Source organism: Hibiscus syriacus, unplaced genomic scaffold (assembly GCF_006381635.1).
Source record: "Hibiscus syriacus cultivar Baekdansim isolate YM2019G1 unplaced genomic scaffold, ASM638163v2 tig00019423_pilon, whole genome shotgun sequence".
Taxonomy (NCBI): domain Eukaryota; kingdom Viridiplantae; phylum Streptophyta; class Magnoliopsida; order Malvales; family Malvaceae; genus Hibiscus; species Hibiscus syriacus.
Window position 1 is genome coordinate 330,129 of NW_024062470.1, and position 23,214 is coordinate 353,342.

At 33.8% G+C, this 23,214-nt stretch overlaps 1 protein-coding gene across 1 annotated transcript; it reads right to left on the minus strand.

Annotated features, from left to right (window-relative positions):
* Window positions 1-2,919: 2,919 nt before the first annotated feature.
* Window positions 2,920-23,040, minus strand: LOC120209599. Its single transcript, XM_039208563.1, has 9 exons — window positions 22,943-23,040; window positions 21,285-21,578; window positions 8,539-9,608; window positions 8,370-8,451; window positions 8,137-8,206; window positions 6,773-6,958; window positions 6,606-6,666; window positions 5,999-6,161; window positions 2,920-5,600 (listed from the first exon to the last, which is right to left on the minus strand). Exons 1-9 carry the CDS (start codon window positions 23,038-23,040, stop codon window positions 4,208-4,210), a joined length of 3,417 nt encoding a protein of 1,138 aa, XP_039064494.1. The 3' UTR covers window positions 2,920-4,207.
* Window positions 23,041-23,214: the final 174 nt, after the last annotated feature.

Sequence of the window (23,214 nt, forward strand, 5' to 3'; positions counted from 1 at the left end):
AATTACTAATCAATAACAACATCGGTTATTATGCCTTACTCTGAAAAGTGTCAGAGTATGGGGATTTTGAAACAGGTGTTCACCAGAGAACACATACAAAGACACGCTCCCATAAATCATTAAGCAAACCATTGAAAAAAGGGTTCAGATTAAAGAAATCAGTTTCAACATAATCATACTTTTCTCAAGCAAAGAAGTCACAATATAAAGACATGCAACAAGGAGGGACCATTCTGAGTGAATTTTCTCAGAAAAAAATCAATCAATGACCAAAGAATCTAAGAGGCAAGATAAACTCTCTCGGGGTAGATCAGAAGGACCAAGTCAAAGAATATTTAATGAGAGATCAAGGAAGTAACCAGGCATGGAAAAACGCATAAATATCGCATATTCCGGTCAAGAGGCAGGAGAGATTCCCAATGCTAGGATCGAGCTGAGCATAACCCTTTAAACTTGCATTAAATCCCGAGATTTGCAATCCTCCATCGGGAAAGCTATCTCGTCTATTTTTCATCTATAAAGTATATTCTATCTTTGAATTAACACCAAATTATATCGACCATAGTATAAAATAAATCATACTTAATTTATCTAAAACATGTATTGTTAATATTAACATAGAGATCATTAATACAATAAAAATTAAAAAAATAGAATGATAAATCAATTATGATTTATTTATTGAATATTAATTAAAATAATAGAAATACTTAACTTGGTGAGAAATCCCGAGATTTGCAATCCTCCATCGGGAAGGCTATCTCGTATATTTTTCATCTATAAAGTATATTCTATCTTTGAATTAACACCAAATTATATTGAGATGAGTATAAAGTAAATCATACTTTGTTCATCTAAAACCTATATAGTTAATTATTAAAAATACCTTAACATATTGAACGTTATAAAAATAATAAATAAAAGTAATAAAAATGAAATAAAATTTTAAAGTACCTATTGAGTAAAGTGAACGTCTATAACATAATTAAGCTTAACCAAATCACACAATAATATAAATAATAGTGACTATTAACCAATATATATATATATATATATATCTATATAAATATTTCCTAATATTAACTCATACTAAACACAAATATTAAAGAAAATATAATAAATAAGTAAAAATAAATTATACATATATTTAGCAAAAGTATCTAAATAAACCTAAACAAAATGACCATAACCAAGCAAGTAAATAACCCATACAAAATTTACACAGTGACTATAAATTGTATTAAAAACTTAGGGTTTACAGAAAAAGAAAAAGGAGAGAAAATAAGAAAGGGAAAAAGAACGATACCTGAAAAAAGATTGAAACTAGCATGTGGCTTGTGTTTACATGGTATTGGAACAACATCTACAAGAATTCTATTTAAACCAAGAACAAGAAGCTTTTTCTGAGGACGGGTAATGCACAAAGACTCCTTCAACTGCTTTTGTTTCTTTCGTTTTCTTCCTTTCAGATCAGGTTCTGTGCCTCTGTTGTTGCCCAGTGGCACTTCCAAGGCCTTAGCTGTTCGTGTAACATCATCTTTTGCAACAGCCAAGTTCGAAGGAGAAACATTACCTGTTAGTGTAACATCATCTTTTGTGACAGCCAAGTTCAAGGGAGAGGGGAAAACTTCATCTGTCTTGGATTCAATCTCTTCATCTTTGCACAAAGACTCCTTTTGTTTCTTTCTTTTTCTTTCTTTGAGATCAGATTCAGTGCTTGTGCTATTTCCCAATGCTACCTCCGAAACATGAACAGGCATAGCTTGCCCGACGAGTACTCCGATGGATCCATTTTCTAAATGGTCAACTGAAGTCTGTATATGTTCCAAATTAGAAGACTCTTTCCTTTTCTTGTGATATGTTTTTTGCCTTCTTCCCTATCTCAAAGGTTTCCCTATCTCCATCAACAAGGGAATTTTGAGTTTCCACCGATCCGGTACTTGCAGTTACAGGAGAATCACATTCCTTATCAGTTATCAAAGAAAGTTTCTTCATATATTGTGACTCTACGGCTTCTGATATAGACATAAGATCCTCCTTGAATACTTTCCATTAATGGGTTCAGAAGGCATATTGTTGTTTTCAGCTTCATTACTGTCCTTGCCATTGTTCTTTGTGCTAATACCTTTTTCCTCAACAATACTAAGTCTTATCTTCTTTCCTTTCCCCTTCTTCCTTTTCCTCTCCAACTGTTCATTCAACTGCGTCCCTTCCATTGGAGACTAAACTAAAATTTTTGGTTTTGGACTCCAAATGAGAATCACTTGCCTTCTTTTCATCCATAAAAGAATCTCCTTCCTTGTCATTCAACTCTATAACTGAATCCCAATTCAAGCTGTCAAATTCCCCAAATATACCCGCCTTACTCTTCTTCTTCCTCCTCTTTTGTTTCGTATCTGAACGTGCCGATTGTTCATTCAATTCACCATCCTTCAATCGAGACCCTAAACTACAATTTTCCAGAATCCCTAAACCTGAACTTTCAGCTTTCTTCTTCAACCCAGATTCCAAACTAACACTCATTTTGGATCCCAATGAGAATCACTTACCTTCTTTTCATCTATCAAAGAATTGCCTTCCCCATTTTTCGTCCTACATTTTTGCTTCGTTTCTCAAAGTGTAGATTTCAGTACTGCAATGAGGCCAATTTTCAACCCTAATCCTCTAATAAAAGAAGAATATGTTTGAGTATGCTCGACTTGTTACTCGGTTTAGTCAATTATTTCCGTCAATTTTTAACTTTTAAAATTGTTACTCGAATCAACCAATAAAACTGACAAATTACTTTAAATACTTATTAAATACCCAAACACAAAAACCAATTAGTTTGACATATATACGGGAAAGTCTAACAGACGACAACCTAATTTTAAGACTAAAAAACACTAATTTTAGATTGAGACAACCGATAGAAAGATGTTACTTTTCACTATTAGTACATTTCATTAAATAGTAAGCCCCTAGTGAGGATCAAATGATCCCAGACAGAAAGAGATACAATCCAACAAAAATGAAACATCAAAAAAAAAATGCAAACGAAAGGGCAGGCAGAACATCCTCTAAATGCTTCATGTATCTGGAATCTTTGCTCTTCCCTGCAGACTTATCTACACATCACTATTAGCCATTCTCAGTGGTATGTTGGAACACCTAAGCCCCAATAAAATGTCAGTCACTTGTTACTTCCAACATTGGAATACATATTTATTTCTCGATAAACAAAAAGATGGCTCAATGCTATCAAAAAGAGGATGATGAGCCAAGCTGAAAGGAGTCTTACTGTAGGCTATATCTTTTTCTTGCTGGAGAATATCGGAAATGTGTTTGGTGTTCAATGGCTGAACAAGAGTACATGTATTTGGGTTATGAATTGAACTACTCGATCCTCCAAATGTCAACTCGGTGGGATGATGTGTCCCCAATATTTGGTGGAACTTACAAAGAAGAATCATCTTTCCACCAAGATTATAAATACCATCAGTCATAGGGTGGTATGAACTGTGTGGTGGTTGCTGCTGGGCATAGTGATAAATATATGAAGATGAGTAAGAAATCCACCTGGTTGCATTTTGTTTCCCAGCAACTGTTTTGTACAGGGCAGAAGTATGACGATGAGTGTTGCCCTGGGAAAATTTGAAGCAATAATATTCCGTATTGGAGGTTGTGTTAAGCCATCATCTCTCGACAAACTAGGAGCTCCAGGCAGGTTACAAAACAGGCAAAGAAGCCTGCAAGATAGGTTGATTAACATCCTGAATTGGTGGATAGGCTCGCTGTTGAAACCCATCAGCTTGAGAACAGGCATGCAATTCAGTAAGATAAGGTCTAGGGATAATCTGGGAACCAAAATCATTCCTCTGAGGAAAGTAACTCCGCTGAAAAAATGAAGAAATGGTGGAAGTTGCGGTTAAATCCAGTAATTGTGGTGGAGATGGAGATGAAGGTGAGTAAGTTAAAGACAAATTTGGCTGTAAGCAAAATTAGACTCTTGGCAAGGTAACATGTAAGATGGAACGCTTTCCCCAGAAGATTAAACATAGAAGATGAAGTTTGCTCCTCTTTCGTATGTGGATTATCTTTAACATGTGAGCATAGGACGGAAGGGGATATATGGAAAGGATGGTTATGGAGCTAAATTGCATGTGGATGAACAATACTTTCTGGAAGTCTATTTAGTGGGGAAGTTGAAGATTTACATGGTAATGAATCAGACATGGTTATCTGATTGTGGAGGTTGGCAATTAGCATTTTGACACACTGGATCTAAAGGATTGGAGAAAGAAATAAGTACTTCCTGAGAAGCATTACCACATGGCTTTAGCGTATCCATATTGCCAACTGAGGAGCTATCAATAGTTGATAGATTTTGAGATTTTGCAGCTGCTTCTTGAAAATTCTCATAACTGACAGGTTTAGGTGATTCCAGCTTGTTTTCTAACAAGTGTGTTTCAAATAAAGAGGCCGGGATGCCTCTTGATCTATCAGACTTAACCATGAGATACTCATTAGATTGATTATCTTGAAAATGAACACCTACATCACCAAAATCTTCTCTTTTCTCAGAACTCTGTCTGATCTCTTCACGAGCATTATTAGTCCTAGAAGCATGAGGCAACTCCAGATGCTGCTGTTTGCTCCTTTGCCACCTCGATTCATAGCTCTTTCCGGAATAATGGTGCAGATAACGACAAGACACTCCACGGTAGCACTTGCCTCGACTGAAGTCAAAACAGAATGGCATCTGTCCCTTCACCTGTCCCTTATTTTCACCACTGAATTCATCTGTACACTTAAAACTAGGACATCTGCCCCTGCTTCTCAGACAATTCTCATAACCGAAAGGATTAGGCGTTTCCTGCTTATTTTCTAACAAATGTGTTTCAAATAAAGAGGTCGGGGTGTCTCTAGATCTAGCAGACTTAACCATGTGATACTCATTCGATTGATTATCTTGAAAATGGGCACCTACATCACCAGAATCTTCTCTTTTCTCAGAACTCTGCCTGATCTCTTCACAAGCATTGTTAGTCCTAGAAGTATGAGGCAACTCCAGATACTGCTGTTTGCTCCTTTCCCACCTTGATTCGTAACTCTTGCCTGAATCATGGTGCAAATAACGACAAGACATTCCACGGTAGCACTTGCCTCGACGGAAGTGAAAACAGAATGGCATCTGTCCCTTCACCAATCTCTTATTTTCACCACTGAATTCATCTGTATGCTTAAAATGGGGAGATCTGCTCCTGCTTCTCCGATTTCTGGGAGACCTGCTCCTGCTCCTCAGACTTCTGGGAGACCTGCTCTTGCTCCTCAGACTTCTGGGAGACCTGCTCCTGCTTCTCTGATTTCCGGGAGACCTGCTCCTGCTACTCCGGTTTCCGGGAAACCTGCTCCTGCTTCTTCGGTTTCTGGGAGACCTGCTCCTGCTACTCTGTTTTCCGGGAGACCTGCTCCTGCTACTCTGGTTTCCAGGAGACCTGCTCCTGTTACTCTGGTTTCCGGGAGATCTGCTCCTGCTTCTTCGGTTTCTGGGAGACCAGCTCCTGCTTCTTCGGTTTCTGGGAGACCTGCTCCTGCTTCTCTGATTTCTGGGAGACCAACTAAAACAACAAGAAATTTAAAATTTTCCACAGGTCATAAACAAGAATTGCAAGGTAAGGAATACAAAATTCTTATGAAGTCAAAATTCTTAAAGATCATTAGAAAATAAGATAAACTCCAAACCACAAACAAACAACCTGCAAAAATATTTATCACACATTACATCAAAAATATTTAAGTGAATAGAGAGTTATCTATAGAAGGAATGCCATCTCAAAGAGAAAGCCGACCCATGAAAGGCCAATTAAGGTTCTATGATCATCAGCAATTACCAAATGAATGAGCCAAAAGTTTCTGCTAACAACAGAACACAAACTCTAAATACAGTTCAGGTAATATAATTTTCAAAAGATGCTATTTCGAGACTTAAATGTAAAGAAGCGAAACGGGAAATTACCGAGCTTGCAATGTCTCATTTTCTATAATTTGAGAATAGAAATCCCAATGTGGATCTGCCTCTGTAATAGCTGGTTGCCCGAATGGATTTTGCTCAATGAACTTCTGCACATTATCTGCTTCAGCTAACCGTTCAAGATATATTCGAAGATCTCCTCCAGGTTCTATTGAATACATTATTTAAAAATGAAGATTATGAAAAAATGTGCACACAAGGAATAATAAGATGGGGGAGGAATTAGGTACACTACAGATGACCGTCAATGCAAACTTAAAAGGTAAATCTGTAACGTGAACCAATATTATTTACGTTGGGAATGACTGGTAACTGGTTGTGCAATTACAGTGCTCCATATGAGCGCAGCTTTATAACACAGTTCCCTAACAAGAAAGAAGGTATTTTCACCCAACAAGTTCATGGTTTCAATAGAGGTAAGGGTAAGATCTACAGAATCTATTTAACAAGATCAGCCATTACTTTTTCTATATTGTGAAAGGGCCAAAAAGATAAGATAAAAACAATGTCCCTGTGAAGGCTTAGATACTATATCGTGGTCAACCTGTTTGTGTACCTTAAATTCCCTAAAACATGCAAGTTCATGTCTCACCTAATGAACAATCTGCAGCATCTGTGTATTGATAAGGATATGGAAATATAGCAGTATTTGCCTACCAATGAAAAAATTGAAGCTAGCATTAGAGCATTATTTGAGTTTCAACATTCTGAAGTGAAATATAAGCGATAAGCAAATACAGAAAACAGTTAAAAACTCACAGGATTTCGCAAAGCCTTATATGGAGAATCATCCAACAAAAGTGTGTTTGATTCATCATACTCTCCCTTCTTCCATGGAATGTTAGGTAATTGCTTATCCCATAATTTTCTAAGTTCCTTCAAAACAAGTGGTTTGTCCTCATTCTCAAGGGTTTTGAATTTTGTCATTGTACACAGATTTCGGCCCTGCATTCAACCCACATCTTGAGATGAATAAATCATACACAGCACTTAAACCCATTGGTGTAGTTACAAAAGAGCGAAGCAGCATTCAGTTGATCAAACCTCTACCAAAGATGATAAACAAGAATATTTATATCACATAGGATAGGCTATGAGGTCCATTTGTCAGGCAGAACCCTTAATGGCAAGGTAGCAGAAAATTATTTCAGCCTATGCTTGTATAACAGCAGACATTGCATTTCAAGTTGTCAGCAGACTTTGGTGTACCCTAAAGTCAAATCTTTAAGCTTGTTCTAGAAATATGCATTTTATATATATTTCTCAAATAATGGCTACAATAGCTAGATAACATAGTATTGCAGCTAAAAAAAACAATAGTATACCATGAGAAATTCCAGAGAGTAGAATCTAACAGTTCCATGACTAATTTGCCTAGAACATGACTTTCAATTACTTAGTAATTGCACTAACAAAGCAGTCATCTAGGGGAAACCTTGAGGATTTAACAGTAGAAAAATCAGCTTTAGGTTGGATGCTAAGCAAAGACACTGAAAAGGAGAAAGAATTCCAATGAGGAAGTCACTAATATCAGGCAACCCCATAAGCAGATGTTGATAGAACAACAATGCCTACTATGATGTTGATGAAACGTATATTTGTTTTAGAACAAGCCAAAAGAAACATATATTATTAGTTTAAAACACAATATGGAAAGGTCACCAAGCTAGATTACTTAAATCTTGGGCATTCTTACTTTTCATTCAATTGGCTAAATTGGATGGGTTTAAAGCTATTGGGTATTACTTTTATGTGTTTTAGTATATATTTTATGTTCATAAATATAGATGTATTAGTATTTAAGAAGACATACGAGTACATAGAATTCTAATTAGAATAATATACAACTTGTATAGTCTACAGTTCAGTATCAGTATGTCATTTATATCTTAAAAAACCACAAACTAATCATTATCAGTTACAAAATATCAACGGAACGGAAATTACCAAAAGATAAAACCTCCTTACTTGATTAACTAATCATGAAAATGTAGTTCATTGATTGAAGGCCATATAGACAATAAAAAGACAAGGAAATGATACGATCACTAATTAGCTAAACAAAACTTTGGCAATTACCCCATCTATCAGTAATAGTTAAATACCACAAGGAATACACTTACATAACAGAAAACCAGTTCACGTCTCTGTTCTTCATTCATAAGAAGATCAAGCACCCCCGTCACATTTTTACTGCAACAACAATTAATAGTAAAATGGTCAAGGCATAATGTCAATAATGTCATTTATGAAGCAATACTGCATTCTATGGTTCACTTATCTAACTCAGCAATGCTCAAAGAAAAAAAAACAGTTAACCATGGAATACAATTCTCAAGCAAAGGCAGGAGCATACTGAACTCTTGATGACCAGATTCCGACATTAAATGTCATAAAGCAAAAGTCGAGAAATTCATCACAAAAAGGTCTCCTGAAAACTGGTAAAAAAAAATGGACCCTGGTTAAAGTTAGATTAATAGAAGGCAAACAGAAATTCCAGATCTACTTTAATGACCGTATATTACCTCCTTTCCCATTCACTATGGCATGTGGCTCGAGTTTACATGGTATTTGAACAACATCTACAAGAATTCCATTCAAATCAAGAACAAGAAGCTTTTTCTTAGGACGGCTAATACAATTTCTTTGAAATGAAGGGTGCAACGTTGGTGAGAAATTGTTCTCTTTGACATTAGCTCTTGGTGTAGCATCATCTTCAGCGACAGCCAAGTTCAAAAGAGAAACATTAGATTCTAGTGTAACATCATCTTTTGCAAAAGCTGTGCTGTTGCCCAATGTTACCTCTGAAACCTTAGCTGTTGGTATAACATCGTCTGTTGTGACTGCCAAGTTCAAAGGAAAAGCATTAGCTGTTAGTGTAACATTGTGTTTTGTGACAGCCAAATTCAAGGGTGAGGGAACAAGTTCTTCCATCTTGGTTTCTATCTCAACATCCTCCCTCTTTTGTTTCGAATCGGAATGGGCGAATTGTTCATTCAATTGACTCTCCTTCAGCCGAGACCCTAAACTGCAACTTTCCAGAATCTCTAAGCCTGAGCTTTCCCCTTTCTTCTTCAGCCCAGACTCTAAACTAACACTCATTTTGGATTCCAAACAAGAAAAGCTTACCTTCTTTTCATCTATCAAAGAGTTCCCTTCCCCATCTTTTGCATTCAAGTCCTCCAATTCCCCATATTTAGCCATTTTACTCTTTGGATTCGTTTCTGAAAGAGCCGATTGTTCATTCAATGGACTCTCCGGGGTCCGCACGCTTGAATCTCTTTCCGAAATTGTATCCTTCATTAATGGGTTGGCTTCAGATTCAACGAGAGAATCACTTTGCTTTTCATCAACGGAGGAAATGTCATTCCTCTTCTCCTTCCTACGCGAACCACTTGATTGCTCCGTTCCTAAACCGACATCTTCCCTTATGGAATCTGTTTCTAAACAAACTTCTTTCTCAGCATTCCCGTTCTCGGTATCCGGTTCCATCCTTAGTTTCTTCTCGGAACGACTCGATTTGACATCGGAGATCGATGAGTGCGTAACATTTTTCACATCTGACACTTGTTTTCCCGTGCGAAGGCCGCTCCTCCTGCTTTCAAAAGACAAATACCAACAAATCTAAGATGAGATAATCAAAGGGTTTTTTCAAAAAGTAGGAAAAGGGGGAAATGTTTTGAAGAAAATCTCAAAATGTTTAGCAGCCGCTACTGCAATGGAGGGTTTCTTTTCTCCCTAACCCTAACCCTAACCCTAACCCCTAATAAAAAGAAGAATGTGCTTAAGCCTAGCCCAACAGGATTGATAATAGAAAATGAGTAAATCATATCATATGTCACTTAATTATATTTAAATGATTACTTTTATTAATAAATTTTAAAATCTATAAAATAATAATTAAATTTATCGATATATTATAATTATTATAAGGCTTAATACCAAATAATTGTACAAACCATACATCTTTTCCCAAATAGGTTTTTAAACTATTTTTTGACTCTTCTCGGTACTTAACGTTACAAACGTTATCACTTTAGGTGTTCAGGCTGTCAACAGTGTTAATTTTTCTCGTTAAGTGACATGTGTCACAATCTGGTAATTTGAAAATTTTATTTAAAATTAAAAAATTAGAATTATATAATTTAAAAAAACACAAAATATTTGAAATAAACCTAAGACTTTGAAAACCTTCATTTCAACCCATACACCCATGTCGAACGTCGCCCCAACAAATCGATGTTTTATACCTTGCAAAACTTAGAAAGAACATCGTGGTCCCACGCGATTCCGACAGCCAATCGGCGACAACTACGACGGCGTATAACTAGGAGTATGACATGGACTATGTTGACGACAGTGGTCGTAGTCAGAAAGGGTGGTTTTGACAAAAGAGATAAGGGGGTTTAGGGGGGTTTTCCTATTATGGGGTGTTTGGTTCAGGTAATATGAGATTATCCGGTGAATGGAATTTATTATCTAAATTATTAGTTTTGATATGTTTTAGTACCTAAACTGTTAATTTTTTCAAAATCATATCTAACGTTTAGTTTTCATTTCATTTTAAAAAAATTAAAACTTGAAATTAAATTTTGAATGGGTACTAAAATGAAATAAAAAAACTAAAGTTTTTAACGATGGGTATTAAAATGAAACAAAAACTAAATTTTATGTATGATTTTGAAAATATTGAAAATTTAGATATTAAATCATACCAAAATTGATAATATATGTACTAAACATGTAATTTACTCAATAAAATAATAGAACCCATGAATTTATTAAGGTGTAAATTATATTTATTGAATTTTATATTGACGTTAATAAAATGTTCTTCCATAAAATTCTAATTTAATATTTATTTCTCAAAATTTAAAAAAAAAATCAATTGAACTCTTTAGTTTTGGTCTTTCTAAATTTACACTATCAATTCACCAAATCTCTTTTTTCGATTTTTCATATCAATGAAAAAAAATATTAACGTTATTTTTTTTCAAAACTTAACGAGAGAAAAAGAAATTAAGTATAATTAGCATGCTTATTTTTTCTTTCATGTTTCACGATTCATCTGAAAATTATTATTTTCATTTTTTAATTTATCATATTTCTCTCACACATAAAGTCACACTTGTTTATTATCAATTATGGTGCTTGAATCATATTGAAGATTATTCTTAAAATAATAGGTAAATCACGTTTTCAAATTCTTTTTTTTAATTTTATATATTTTTTAATTATAGATAAGGTCGTTCTTTCATTTTCAAATGCTATGTTATATATTGAGAAAAATATGTTAAAAACATCGATATTGAAACTATTATCAATGATTTTACATAAAAAAATGATTGAATGTAATATTTTTTTATAAGTATTTATATTCTTAAATATATTTTTTTGACATCTTTTATATTGTAATTAATTACTATTTTTTAATTTAATAAAAAAATCTAATAAAATTTTTAAATTACATATTTCTTAATTTTTTATATTAAGGATCTATTTTTTTATTTTTACCCCGAGCCTAAAACTAGCCACGATTAGGGATGACAAAAAAACTCGAATCCGACGAGGAAAACCGAAAATCGAATTAAACGGGTCAGGTTCGGGGATGATAAACGGGGACGGGGACGGGGAAAACCCATTTATTTTAAACGGGGACGGGGACGGGTTTGGTAATCCCCGCCCCGATTACCCGATTACCCTCCCCGATTACCCGCCCCGATACCCAACCCGATAAATATTAAAAATAATTATTTATATATATATATATATAATATTAATAAATTTAATTTAAATAAAAATATATATTTATATATTTAATTTAAATATATATATATATATACCCGGCCCGATTCCCGACCCAATACCCGACCTTATACCCGTTTAAATAACCGTTTATGCTAAACGGAGATACCCGTTCCCACACGATTTTCCCCGATTACCCGACGGGGATCCCCGTTTAAATCTCCGCAATTTTTTAAACGGGGACAGATATCAATTTTTTAAATAGGGACGGGAACGAGAGACCAATATCCGGCCCGAATCCGACCCGTTGCCATCCCTAGCCACTATGGACATGGTTTGAAGGCTTTAACCATATAGCATTTTTAACTGCCCCTTTAATTTATATTTGAAGTCTTCTATGATGTGATATTTTAAAATCACATCGCATTATTATCGAAAATTTTTAAACATATATAAATTTTATTTTACTGAATAATATCATGCTTGTAATATTTTAAATACCCATCTTGATATACTGCTTCGTAATATTATTTTTAATCGACGGTCGAGAGATTTTTACACCAAATCAATTATTAAAAATTAGAAATTGATGTGATATTTTCAAATACGGTTGTTAGTTAAGTACGTGGAGTAATTTTACGGGATCGCATGTTTCATATCGTTCGTTGTACATGGACTTAGCCCTTGAGGATCTAGTTCGAGGAGGAAAAATTATTAGATGATCTCGACTCATTATGTTATTAATAGTTCTAATTAATAAAAAAAATTATTTCATTTTTTGAGGTTAATATTCACCTATTTCTACATGTACATAAAAAGTGTACATTTATTTGAAATTTATTTTAAAATTTACAACTCTTATTTACTAAAATCATAGATAATATAGTGAGCCGAAATCATAAAATAACTTCTCCTTGAGGTAGGAGTGAGGAATTATGGAGTAACACATAAGGGTTGACTCGAGACGTACATGGATCGTGGATCGTGTGGTGTTGACAATTATATTCTTTAGGTCAAATTTTGGGCCTAATTAGATGCAATTATAATCTAGTTTGACATATATTATTCATAAAATCATTATTAAGTGGTTTCATTTTGTAAAGAAATTTCGAGTTATTATCGATGTTTTGAAGAACTATTTTATCTAGGCTTAATATAAAATAAATGTATAAGCTATACTTAAAATTTATTATCGGTGCATAATTTTTTTGTTAAAATATGTCTACTGTTTTTTCTATTACACTTTTAGATGTATATTGTTTAAAAAAATCGTCAAATTACACGTCACGTTTATATTTTTTATTTTTTAAAAATATCACACATGTCACGTTTATATTTTTAAAAATGATATTTTTAAAAAATATATAATAGTTTTTAAAAAATATATAATTTTCATATTTATTTTTATATTAAACATTTATAAAACTGGTTTTTTTACATTGGGGGATTACAATAACGACTGTGGCAGGCGTTTAAGCCAATGGCAAATCGACAACTCTTTTGACGAAACCACCCTAGTTTCTGAAAACCACCCATTATCCTCTTTGCATCCCAAATCTCAACTCCTCTCTCTTTCCACGTATGTATAAAAGCATAAAACGCTTGCACCGATTCTCCTACTGCTTGAACACCTTGAGCCGCATCCGAAAGCGATAACAAAGGAACAACATGCGTTTTTACCGAAATATCATTGTACCATTAATAATTACCTATCAGCCACCTTACCCCTTTTATTACTGATATAACACCTTTTCTGATACTATGGTAATAAAGCATGGATCACTATTCGCGTCTTCAAGGGGTTCTGTTCGAGCTGGCACCACATAAGAAAAGGTGTGAATCGTCATCCACGCTTTCGTGGGATTCTGTCCGAGCTGACGCCACGTAAGGAAAGATGCAGATGGCGATTCGCGCTTTCGTGGGGTTTTTGACACGTACGGAAGGCGTGGATCATGATCCGCACCTTTCCTTCAATACCCCAATCGTCTGTCTCCCACATTTATGGGAGCCCGTCTCCCCTCTTCCTATAAATACCACACAAACACAACCTCCAAACTACACTCAAACCACACTAAAATATTAAATTCTCTTATTCTTCTGGGCATCAATCTTTCTATTAAGAAGGTAAAATATTTTTATTTTATTATAATTAATCAATAATTTATTATTTTATTCAATTTTATTATACTAATTTTTATTACTTTTTGCAGTTATAAAATGAAAGGCGGTTTGCTATGTTTAGATGAGAATCATATCTCGTAACAATTTTTCTAATACGATAACAATTTTAAATTATGTTATAATTTTAATTATTGTGAATGTTTTATTTATCTAATTTTTTAGTATTATTTTATATTTTAATTTGTATAATATTTATAAAATTAGGAGAGAGAGAGAGACCGTATATTAGATTCATTTATTCGTAACCTTAAGTTAGAGATACCTACTCATGTATGGTCATATTTAGTTGAGGCTGGATTCATTTATATCGTAAAGGCGATTTGCTATTTCATATGGCACTGTAGTCGGGTCAGACGCCAACACTTCCATACCAAATGCCACCACTTCTGTATAGTTTTATAACCCCTCATGGCAGATATTATACTTACATGCTTGTAGATCCAGCTTGGGGGTTTATGTGCTGGTTATTTGGCAAGTGAAGGTTCACAACATACACAGACACATCCGGTGTAGTTTTCGCACTCATCAATGTCGGTGTTTTCATAGTTTCATGTGAGCGGTGAGATAGTCAATCATACACCTCTAGGGTCCTTATTCTATGGAGGTGCTACATCGTCATTCGTCCATTATTAACGAAATGTATATGCTCCTAATGATGATGATGATGATGAGAGCGGGGAGAAAGAATAAGTTATACGAAGAAATCCTCATCGACACAGATATCCTTCGCCCTACGGAACACATTCAAGACGCAAACATCGACAGAGTTGTTTAGTTCGTCATGTTTTTATTTAATTTTGTTTGTTAACCACAATTGTAAAGTTTTTTATTTAATTATGGACTTTTTATTTATTTGGTTTGTTAATCTTTTTTGTTATTTAATTGTTTGAATTGTTTTTATTATTTAGTTATTTTTATTGTTTGAGTTGTATCGTTTTCTTGTATTTAGTTTGTTATATGTTTTTATTTAAATTTCACTTGAGTAGCCCATTACTTGATGATGCTCAAATGAAAATAACTGAAAGTAAATGAAAATTAAATAACAGAAACTTAGATTTCATAAACAACAACTACATCATCACAACATCAACGGTTACTTGATGACAAAAGAGATGGACATTTTTTCCTATTGTGTACTAGGTTTCTACAATGCTTATGTTAGGATCTAAGAGGCTCAATTTGAACAATCGAAAAAGTTGCAAGAGGGTGAATTGGCAGTAATTTGTTTAGGAAGTAAGGAGAGTAAAAGATAGAGAAATTTGACTTAAGAATTAATGGTTCGACTTATCAACCAAGTCTACTTCCACTACCTTAGCTCCTCACTAAGGATTTTCTAATAAATTCACTAATTTGTTCTTTTTTTTTCAATGACAAAGATAACATTTACACTCCATAGTTTTTCACTTGGCTAAACTAGAACCAAACCCCTTTTACAAAAGGAAAGATAGTATAAACAAGAAAACTCTTATAATGTAGGTGTTTACAAATTTAAGCTCACTAAAACACAATATTTACAAGAGAAAAGAAAAATAAGAATGAAAAATTCTTCTCTTGTGTTTGATTGCTTGGATAGGTGTTCTAACCCTTCTTCAAGTGTCTTAATCTTGTATTTATATGTTGGAATGTTGTTGTGGCCGTTTCTAGCCGTTAGAAGCGTTTTGGAGCCGTTGGGGATCAATTTTCGTGTAAAATAAAACTGCCCAGTACAGAGGGTATAAGTACTCCTAAAGGGAGTATAGATACTACTTTTGTTATTTTTAAATCAACTAGCCATTACTAGCCATTGGGGCCTGATGGTATTGATACTATGCCTATGGTATCGATACTACTATACAAAGTAGTATCGGTACCCCTTTAGATATCTGTACCATTTTTGCATTATGAAATTTGAGCAATACTGGTAGTATCGATACTACCTAGTGAGTATCGATATTTCCCTTACCTTTGGTATCAGTACCATATGAACAATATGGTATTGTTCATGAGGTATAGATATTGTAAGAACATTATCGGTACTTCGTGTACGTAAAACACTGTTTTGTGCTCAAATTCACTTTTAAGGACTTTGAATTATTTTTAAAAACTTTGAATAAATTCAATTCAAGTCTGAAAACATTTTCGCTTAATTTTTATATCAAAATATAGTTCAACAATCTCCCCATTTTTATATAACAAAACATTTGAAAAAATGTTTTTTGCAAAACTCCCCCTTAATAAAATATTTAATGAAAAAAATATCAATTGTTGGAAAAAGTATGAAAATGTTCAGCTCCCCCTTTTTTATTAAGAAATTGAATTTTTCAAACCATACTTCTCCCTCTTTTTGTTATATAAAAAATAATTCAACTTTAAAGTGCTAAAATAACATTGGAGAGTAAGTGATAAACTTGTCATTAAAAACATTTGAAAAATCAAAGCTCCCCCTCAAAAAGTGTATTCCAAACAAAATTTCGACTTTTAAGAGCTTGACACTTAAACATAATTGAATTTCAACAAAGAATAACAAACATGTTAGTAACACATGAAATTCATTATATCAAAGTCTAAAATACTTTATGCAATACCAAATGTTGAAATTAAGTGCATATGCATAAAGCTTTCAAAAAATGTTATGCATTTGAAAATTTGGATATCAATTGTTAGAGAGATATCATTTGTGTTTTTAAATTACATGCATAAACATTTAAATTTAGGTCAAAAACTTAAAAATGTTTAAAATTAAAGCATTTTGAAAATTGACATCAATTGTTAGAGATATATCATTAGCATTTAAACCCAATTTTGACCAAAATTCATTATGATGAACTAAAAATTATGAAAAATTATTAAAAACTTTAAAATGTTCATCATGACACCTTTTTTACATACATGAGATATAAAATCAACATAAAATCATTTAAGTTAAAAAAACTCATGCATGCATAAATCAAATTAGCAACCAATTATGCAAAAAAAAAAAAACCTTTAAGCTTAAAGGTTACCCATTCATTTTAGAGTATGGCTAGAGCATCTGGATTTCTTCATTTTCATCATCATTACTCCCACACAACTACAAGAGACATTTAAGTATATTTCGATATCCAAATTACTTTGGATCTTTGAACGTTAGTTTCAATGCCCCTTGTTCCCTTAAGAACCCCATACTTGTCTAATTTTAAAAGATTTTCTTTTCTTTATAGGACAAGCATGTTCCATATGACCATGAAAATGACAATGTGAATATTTTGACATTTTTAAACATAATGAGTTGTTTCTAGAAATTAATTCTTTTTCTTTTGTTAAGTTATAAATCTTAACTTTCAAATCAAAATTTTCTTTTTCTAAATCATTGATTTTGACTTTTGAAAATTCTAAATCATTTTTCAAAATTTCATTTTGACTTTCAAAATCAATTTTTGCTTTCAAAATCAAATCGTTTTCAACTTTAAATTTTGAAATTAATTTCTTATATTTTGAATTCATGGTCTCAAGTTCCAAATACAACTCATTATAAACATCTTGTAACTCATCAAAAGAATGTGAATTTAAATCATTTGAGTTAGAAGATACCATTGATTCTTCTTCGATGGCCATGAGTCATAGGTTGGCTACTTCATCTTCATCATTGAAGTCATCTTCATCACTCCAAGCTGCCACAAATACCTTTTTCTTGGATGATCATTTCTTCTTTAGGAGGGGACATTTATACTTGACATGCCCCGTTATTTGATAATTGAAGCACACAAGAAGACTCTTCTTCTTGCTCGATTCATGCTTCACTTCCTTGGAAGTCATGAATCTGATGAATCTTTTGAAGAGATTGTCCATCTCTTTTTCTTCATCATCATCTTCATCCACCTCTTCATTTGAATCTTCATAGCTCTCATTAGTGGATTTGAAGGCAATGCCTACCTTTTTCTTCTTTTCTTCATTCTTCATTCTTCTTGTCATTCTTTTCTTCATCATCTTTCTCTTCTTTCAATATCAACTCATGAGTGATAAGAGAACCAATCAACTTATTGAGAGTGAGAGACTTTATATTCTTAGCCTCAATGATCACCGTCTTCTTCGATTGCCAAGACTTTGAAAGAGAGTATATTATCTTTCTCACAAGCTTCTCGTTAGGGATTACTTCTCAAAATCTCTTTATATTTTGTCAATCACAAAAAATCTATCCGCCATACCTTTGATGTCTTCATCGGGTTTCATCTTGAAATTATTGTAGCTATTATTGAGAAGATTTATCTTGGTTTTCCTCACTTTATCGATTTTTTCATGAGTGGCCTTGAGCTTATCCCATATCTTATTGGCATTGGAACAAGAAGAGACTCTTCCATATTCATCTGAGCCTAATGCACAAAAGAGAATGTGCATAGCTTTAGCATTGAGTTAGAACTTTTTCTTCTCTTCATTACTCCAATCATCCATCTCGGCGGTTGGAATGGTGTATCCTTTCATGATATAGTTCCAAGATCCTAGATCGTTGGATTAAATGAAGAGCATCATTTTATTCTTTCAATAGACATAATTTGCTCCATTGAATTATGGTAGCTTGTTGACCGATTGTGAAACTTTAATGTAGTAGGCACCAGAGGTTGAAGCCATCTATTTATAGGTTGCGTCGGGAATTAGTAGAGCTTCTTCTAGGATTGTCTCAAGGATGTGATACCTTCTAACAAGTCAAGCTCTTATACCAATTGTTATGATCGAAAAGGCTCAAGTTGAATAACCGAAAAATTTGATAGAGGGTGAATTGGTAATAATTTGTTTAGGGAGTAAGGAAAGTAAAAGATAGAGAAATTTGACTCAAGGATTTATAGTGGTTCGACTTATCAACCAAGTCTACTTCCACTACCTTAGCTCATCACTAAGGATTTTCTAACAAATTCACTAATTTGTTCTTTCTTGTTCAAGAACAAAGAGATAACTTTTACACTCCCTAGTTTTCACTTGGCTAAACTAGAACCAAACCCCTTTTACAAAAGGAAAGATAGTGTAAACAAGAAAATCCTTACAAGGTAGGTGTTTATAAATTTAAGCTCACTAAAACACAATATTTACAAGAGAATAGAAAAATAAGAATGTAAAATTCTTCTCTTGTGTTTGATTTATTGGATATGTGTTCCTCTTGTGTTTGATTTATTGGATAGGTGTTCTAACCCTTCTTCAAGTGTCTTGAACTTGTATTTATATGTCAGAATGTTGTTGTGACTATTTCTAGCCGTTAGAAGCGTTCTGGAGCTGTTGGAGATAAATTTTCGTGCACAATAAAACTGCCCAGTACAGAGGGTATTAGTACTCCTAAAGGGAGTATCAATACTCCTAAAGGGAGTATCAGTATTACGTTTGTTATTTTTAAATCAACTAGTCGTTACTAGCTGTTGGGGCCTGATGGTATCGACACTATGTCTATGGTATCGATACTACTATATAAAGTAATATCGGTACCCCTTTGGATATCGGTACCATTTTTATATTCTGGAATTTGAGCAATGCTGGTAGTATTGATACTACCTAGTGAGTATTGATACTTCCCTTACCTTTGATATCGATACCATATGAATAGTATTGGTATTGTTCATGAGGTATCGATACTGTAAGAACAATATCGGTACTTCGTGTACTTGAAACTGTTTTGTGCTCAAATTCACTTTTCAGGACTTCGAATTATTTTTGAAAACTTTGAATAAATTCAATTTAAGTCTAAAAATAGTTTGCCTTAATTGTTATATCAAAATATAGTTCAACGGCCTACATCTTTTGTTTTTTCTGGACGTTTCCCTAATATCTATATCACAATGAATTCGAGTGGGTTTTGGATGACGGGTCTCCTCAGTAGGACATATATGGTACAATCAAAAGCTAATTCTGAACCTCATAATGATCTTTCTCATTACCTATGGGGGAAATCAAATTCATATACCTTAAACATTTTTGGAAGTTGGTATACGAGATCCACAAAATGGTTATAGTCTTAACTGGTATGAGAGCAAGTTTCTATGATATGAGAGAATGGATACTTCAGAGCTTTAAAAAACCCAAAATCACATCATTTGTCTCATAGATTAACTCTGAATGGATTAGCTTGAATCCCTTGAATAGGTTGCGATATCTCTGTGACAAGAAATAACTTGGGGTTCTAGAGAATATTGTTACAAACATTTCATTTGATGCAACAATTCTTTTTTCTATATCTGTAACTAGTCTTCGGTGATAAACATTACCGTTTTGCATATAAGTTTGAGCATGTCCCCCGAGCTTAACAAAAACTGCTCCCAAACAAAAAAAAAGTCATTTTAACCAAAGTCGTTACTGGTAAATGGCGTGCCCCTTTAAGGTCGAATTGTCAGCCTCAGCCAAGTTGTTCGTCATGTGCCCATATCAATATCCACTATCATATACATTTGTCCACATTTCTTTATTGATGAGATTGATGTAATTGTATCATTCCTCGTTATTTCCTCGCAAATCTTGAAGCAACCTCAGCATCAAATGTAGAACTTACTGTTATGTTTCCATAAAAAATGAAAAATGATTGAGAAATAAAAAACATCATTTTAACATACATATGCGCACAAGTAACTGGTGATCATCATTCTTCTTGAACGTTTCATTGATAGTTAGCAACAATGTGTCAGATACGGTACCAATGTTGAACATAGGGTGGTTGCCACATTGGACCCAAAGAATTCATTTCTACTTTGATCCCAGCTTTGCGATATGAAATGACATAGATTTTTTCCCTCATGACAACATGTAAGCGTAAGTTAGAAAAAAGCTCAAGAATCTGTATCTTCTCATTCAACAAGGGATAAAACAACTCGAAGAATATTGTGATTACAATATTGGACAACTAATACTAATAAAACTTGCTTGTATTGAATGTCCTATCAATTTGGACCACGAGTTTATAGTATTTCACAACATTAATGCACTGATATCGATCGGGAAGCACTCGATCATTGTGGTATACATGGCAAGTTTCGAAGTCGACAATTGTCTCAGGATTTAATCTACGCACCACTGTAAACCAACTTGGTAGTTCGTTGTACGATGCATTCTACTCGTCGTGAAGTTTTTTAATGGCATTCTGCTTTGCCATCCATGTTTTTTAGTATGAGATGGTATACCCATATTGCGATTGTATAGCTGAAATCAATACTGTAATAGCTATATAAGAGCTTGCTTTGACCATGGGCATGATGGGATGATCCAAGTTGGGATGATCCTGGTTGGTCCCTCTAGTACAACATGTGTGAGGACTGTTGTATATATTAGTTCCCATATATTGTTTTTCCTCTTCCTTTTCGATATGTAAACTATCTAATTGCATCCGTTATCACGTTGGACACAGTGACAGACATACTTTTCGGTGGTAAAACGGTTCACTCTGGACTGAACATAATTACGAATGTTGTAACTCTTAATTTCCATCATCACTTCTTCTTTGCATGGAAACTCCATTACTTTATATAACTTTCCATCATTGACTGATGAGTTAAATTTGTAGTCACCGACATTAGGCATATCCATAAATTCTGGCATGTACATTGCACTATAGTCAGCTTCATACATGAGTGCTAGAGTTTCGGTGTCTACCGTATTTGTTGAAATTTCATCTACATCATCATCATCGAGTCTATGTTGAATTACAATGATTCTGGTTGAACGAATATTTCAATCTCAGCACCATTCACACTTGGCTCCCGAAGAGGTTCTTTTGGTAGAGATGAGGGTTCCTTCATGATGTCGACATTTATGTCGAACAAGCTGGTAGTTGAATGTCTTCCCCTTGAACTTGAAGGCATTTGGACATTGAGTTCGAATAAGCTCACAGTTGAATGTTTTCCCCTTGAACTTGAATGCATCGTCTCAAATGAGTATTTCACATATTACTGTGTCAAGGGCATCTCCATATTCAGGTCAAAGAAATTGGCAGATGAAAGTCTTTCCCTTGAATTGGAAGCGATGTTGCCATGCGAATTGTTTGTGGAGCCACCTTGGTATAGATCGTAACAAGTTATGATGAATGTCTCCCTATTGAACTTGATAAGATTGGACCATGATGTGGATTTCCCATTAACGAGTTTAAATCATTACACATTACTTAAGTTAGGTTGTCAACTTGATCAACTTGTTGAGCCAACCCAGAATGGGAGCATAATGACATACCATGAACATGAACAAATGTCCCATATATTTGTGTATCAATGCCTGAATATTGATTCTAAGAATCAACCATCATAACAACATCGTCATCGTTGGAGAGTTCAAATGATGTATAAGTTAACATAAATACTGCAGTTGAAAATCTATATTGAAGTGAAGACAGTCTTCTAGTACTTCCAATATGAACCTTCCTTGAAATTTTAGTTATCAACTCCTTAAGAGTGATATTTCTCTTGAAGGATATTCTGATAGAATGATTTGATGCGAAGATAAATCTAGTTTCATCTTCCTGAATTTCTCCGTCATAGTAAACAATAGCTGAAATACGCATCATTTTGAGAGTTTTAAAGACTGAAAGTCTTATATATGCAAAAACAATAAATGAAATACACCTAATTAAATAAATAATATATGAATTAAAATATAAACTAATCCAAATAATTTAAAAAAATTTACAATAATTTAAATAACATAATTTCATATTGTTTCTGTATCGGTAAAATATCTCGAGGTATTAACCCGTTTTTTAATTTTACAACTGCAAAAAATTATACAGAATAATTAGTAAAATACAATTTGTTCAAATAATTAAATATAAAATGATTATAATATAATAAAATATAATTTTACCTTATAAAAACAATAATAAAATATACTTAGCTTGATAGAATGAATTGATGGAAACGAAAATAAGCAAGTAATTTTGGTTTGGCAATGTTTGCATTCAGAGGAGTTCTTATTTATAGGGGAGAGAGAGGGTTTAAAAGCCGAACTTTCAGGCTCGGGTAATTATGGAGTATCAATAATTCAACGTGCATAATGAAATGCACGAATCATGATCTGCGCCTTCCATACGTGTCAGAAACTCCGCGAAAACGATTATCGCCATCCGCCCCTTTCCTTACGTGGAGCCAGCTCGGACAGAACCCGCGAAGGCGCGTATTACGATCCATGTCTTTCATTACGTGACGTTAACTCGGACAGAACCCCTCAAAGCGCAAATGACTATCTACACTTTATTATCACGGTGTTATAAAGAGTGCTAGATCGATAATATTAAAGGTGAGTGTGTCTGATAGATAATTATTTATGGTACAGGTGATATTTCCGTAAAACGCCGATTAAAA

What these genes read in the sequence shown, in the direction of transcription:
- LOC120209599 (XM_039208563.1), bottom strand. Translation starts at nt 23,040, where the DNA reads ATGGATCGTAATACGCGCCTTCGCGGGTTCTGTCCGAGCTGGCTCCAC. An exon ending in TTTCGCGGAGTTTCTGACAC is followed by an intron (nt 21,579 to 22,942) that starts GTATGGAAGGCG and finishes TCGTTCAACCAG; the next exon opens with AATCATTGTAATTCAACATA. An exon ending in ATAAGGCTTTGCGAAATCCT is followed by an intron (nt 6,667 to 6,772) that starts GTGAGTTTTTAA and finishes TTTCATTGGTAG; the next exon opens with GCAAATACTGCTATATTTCC.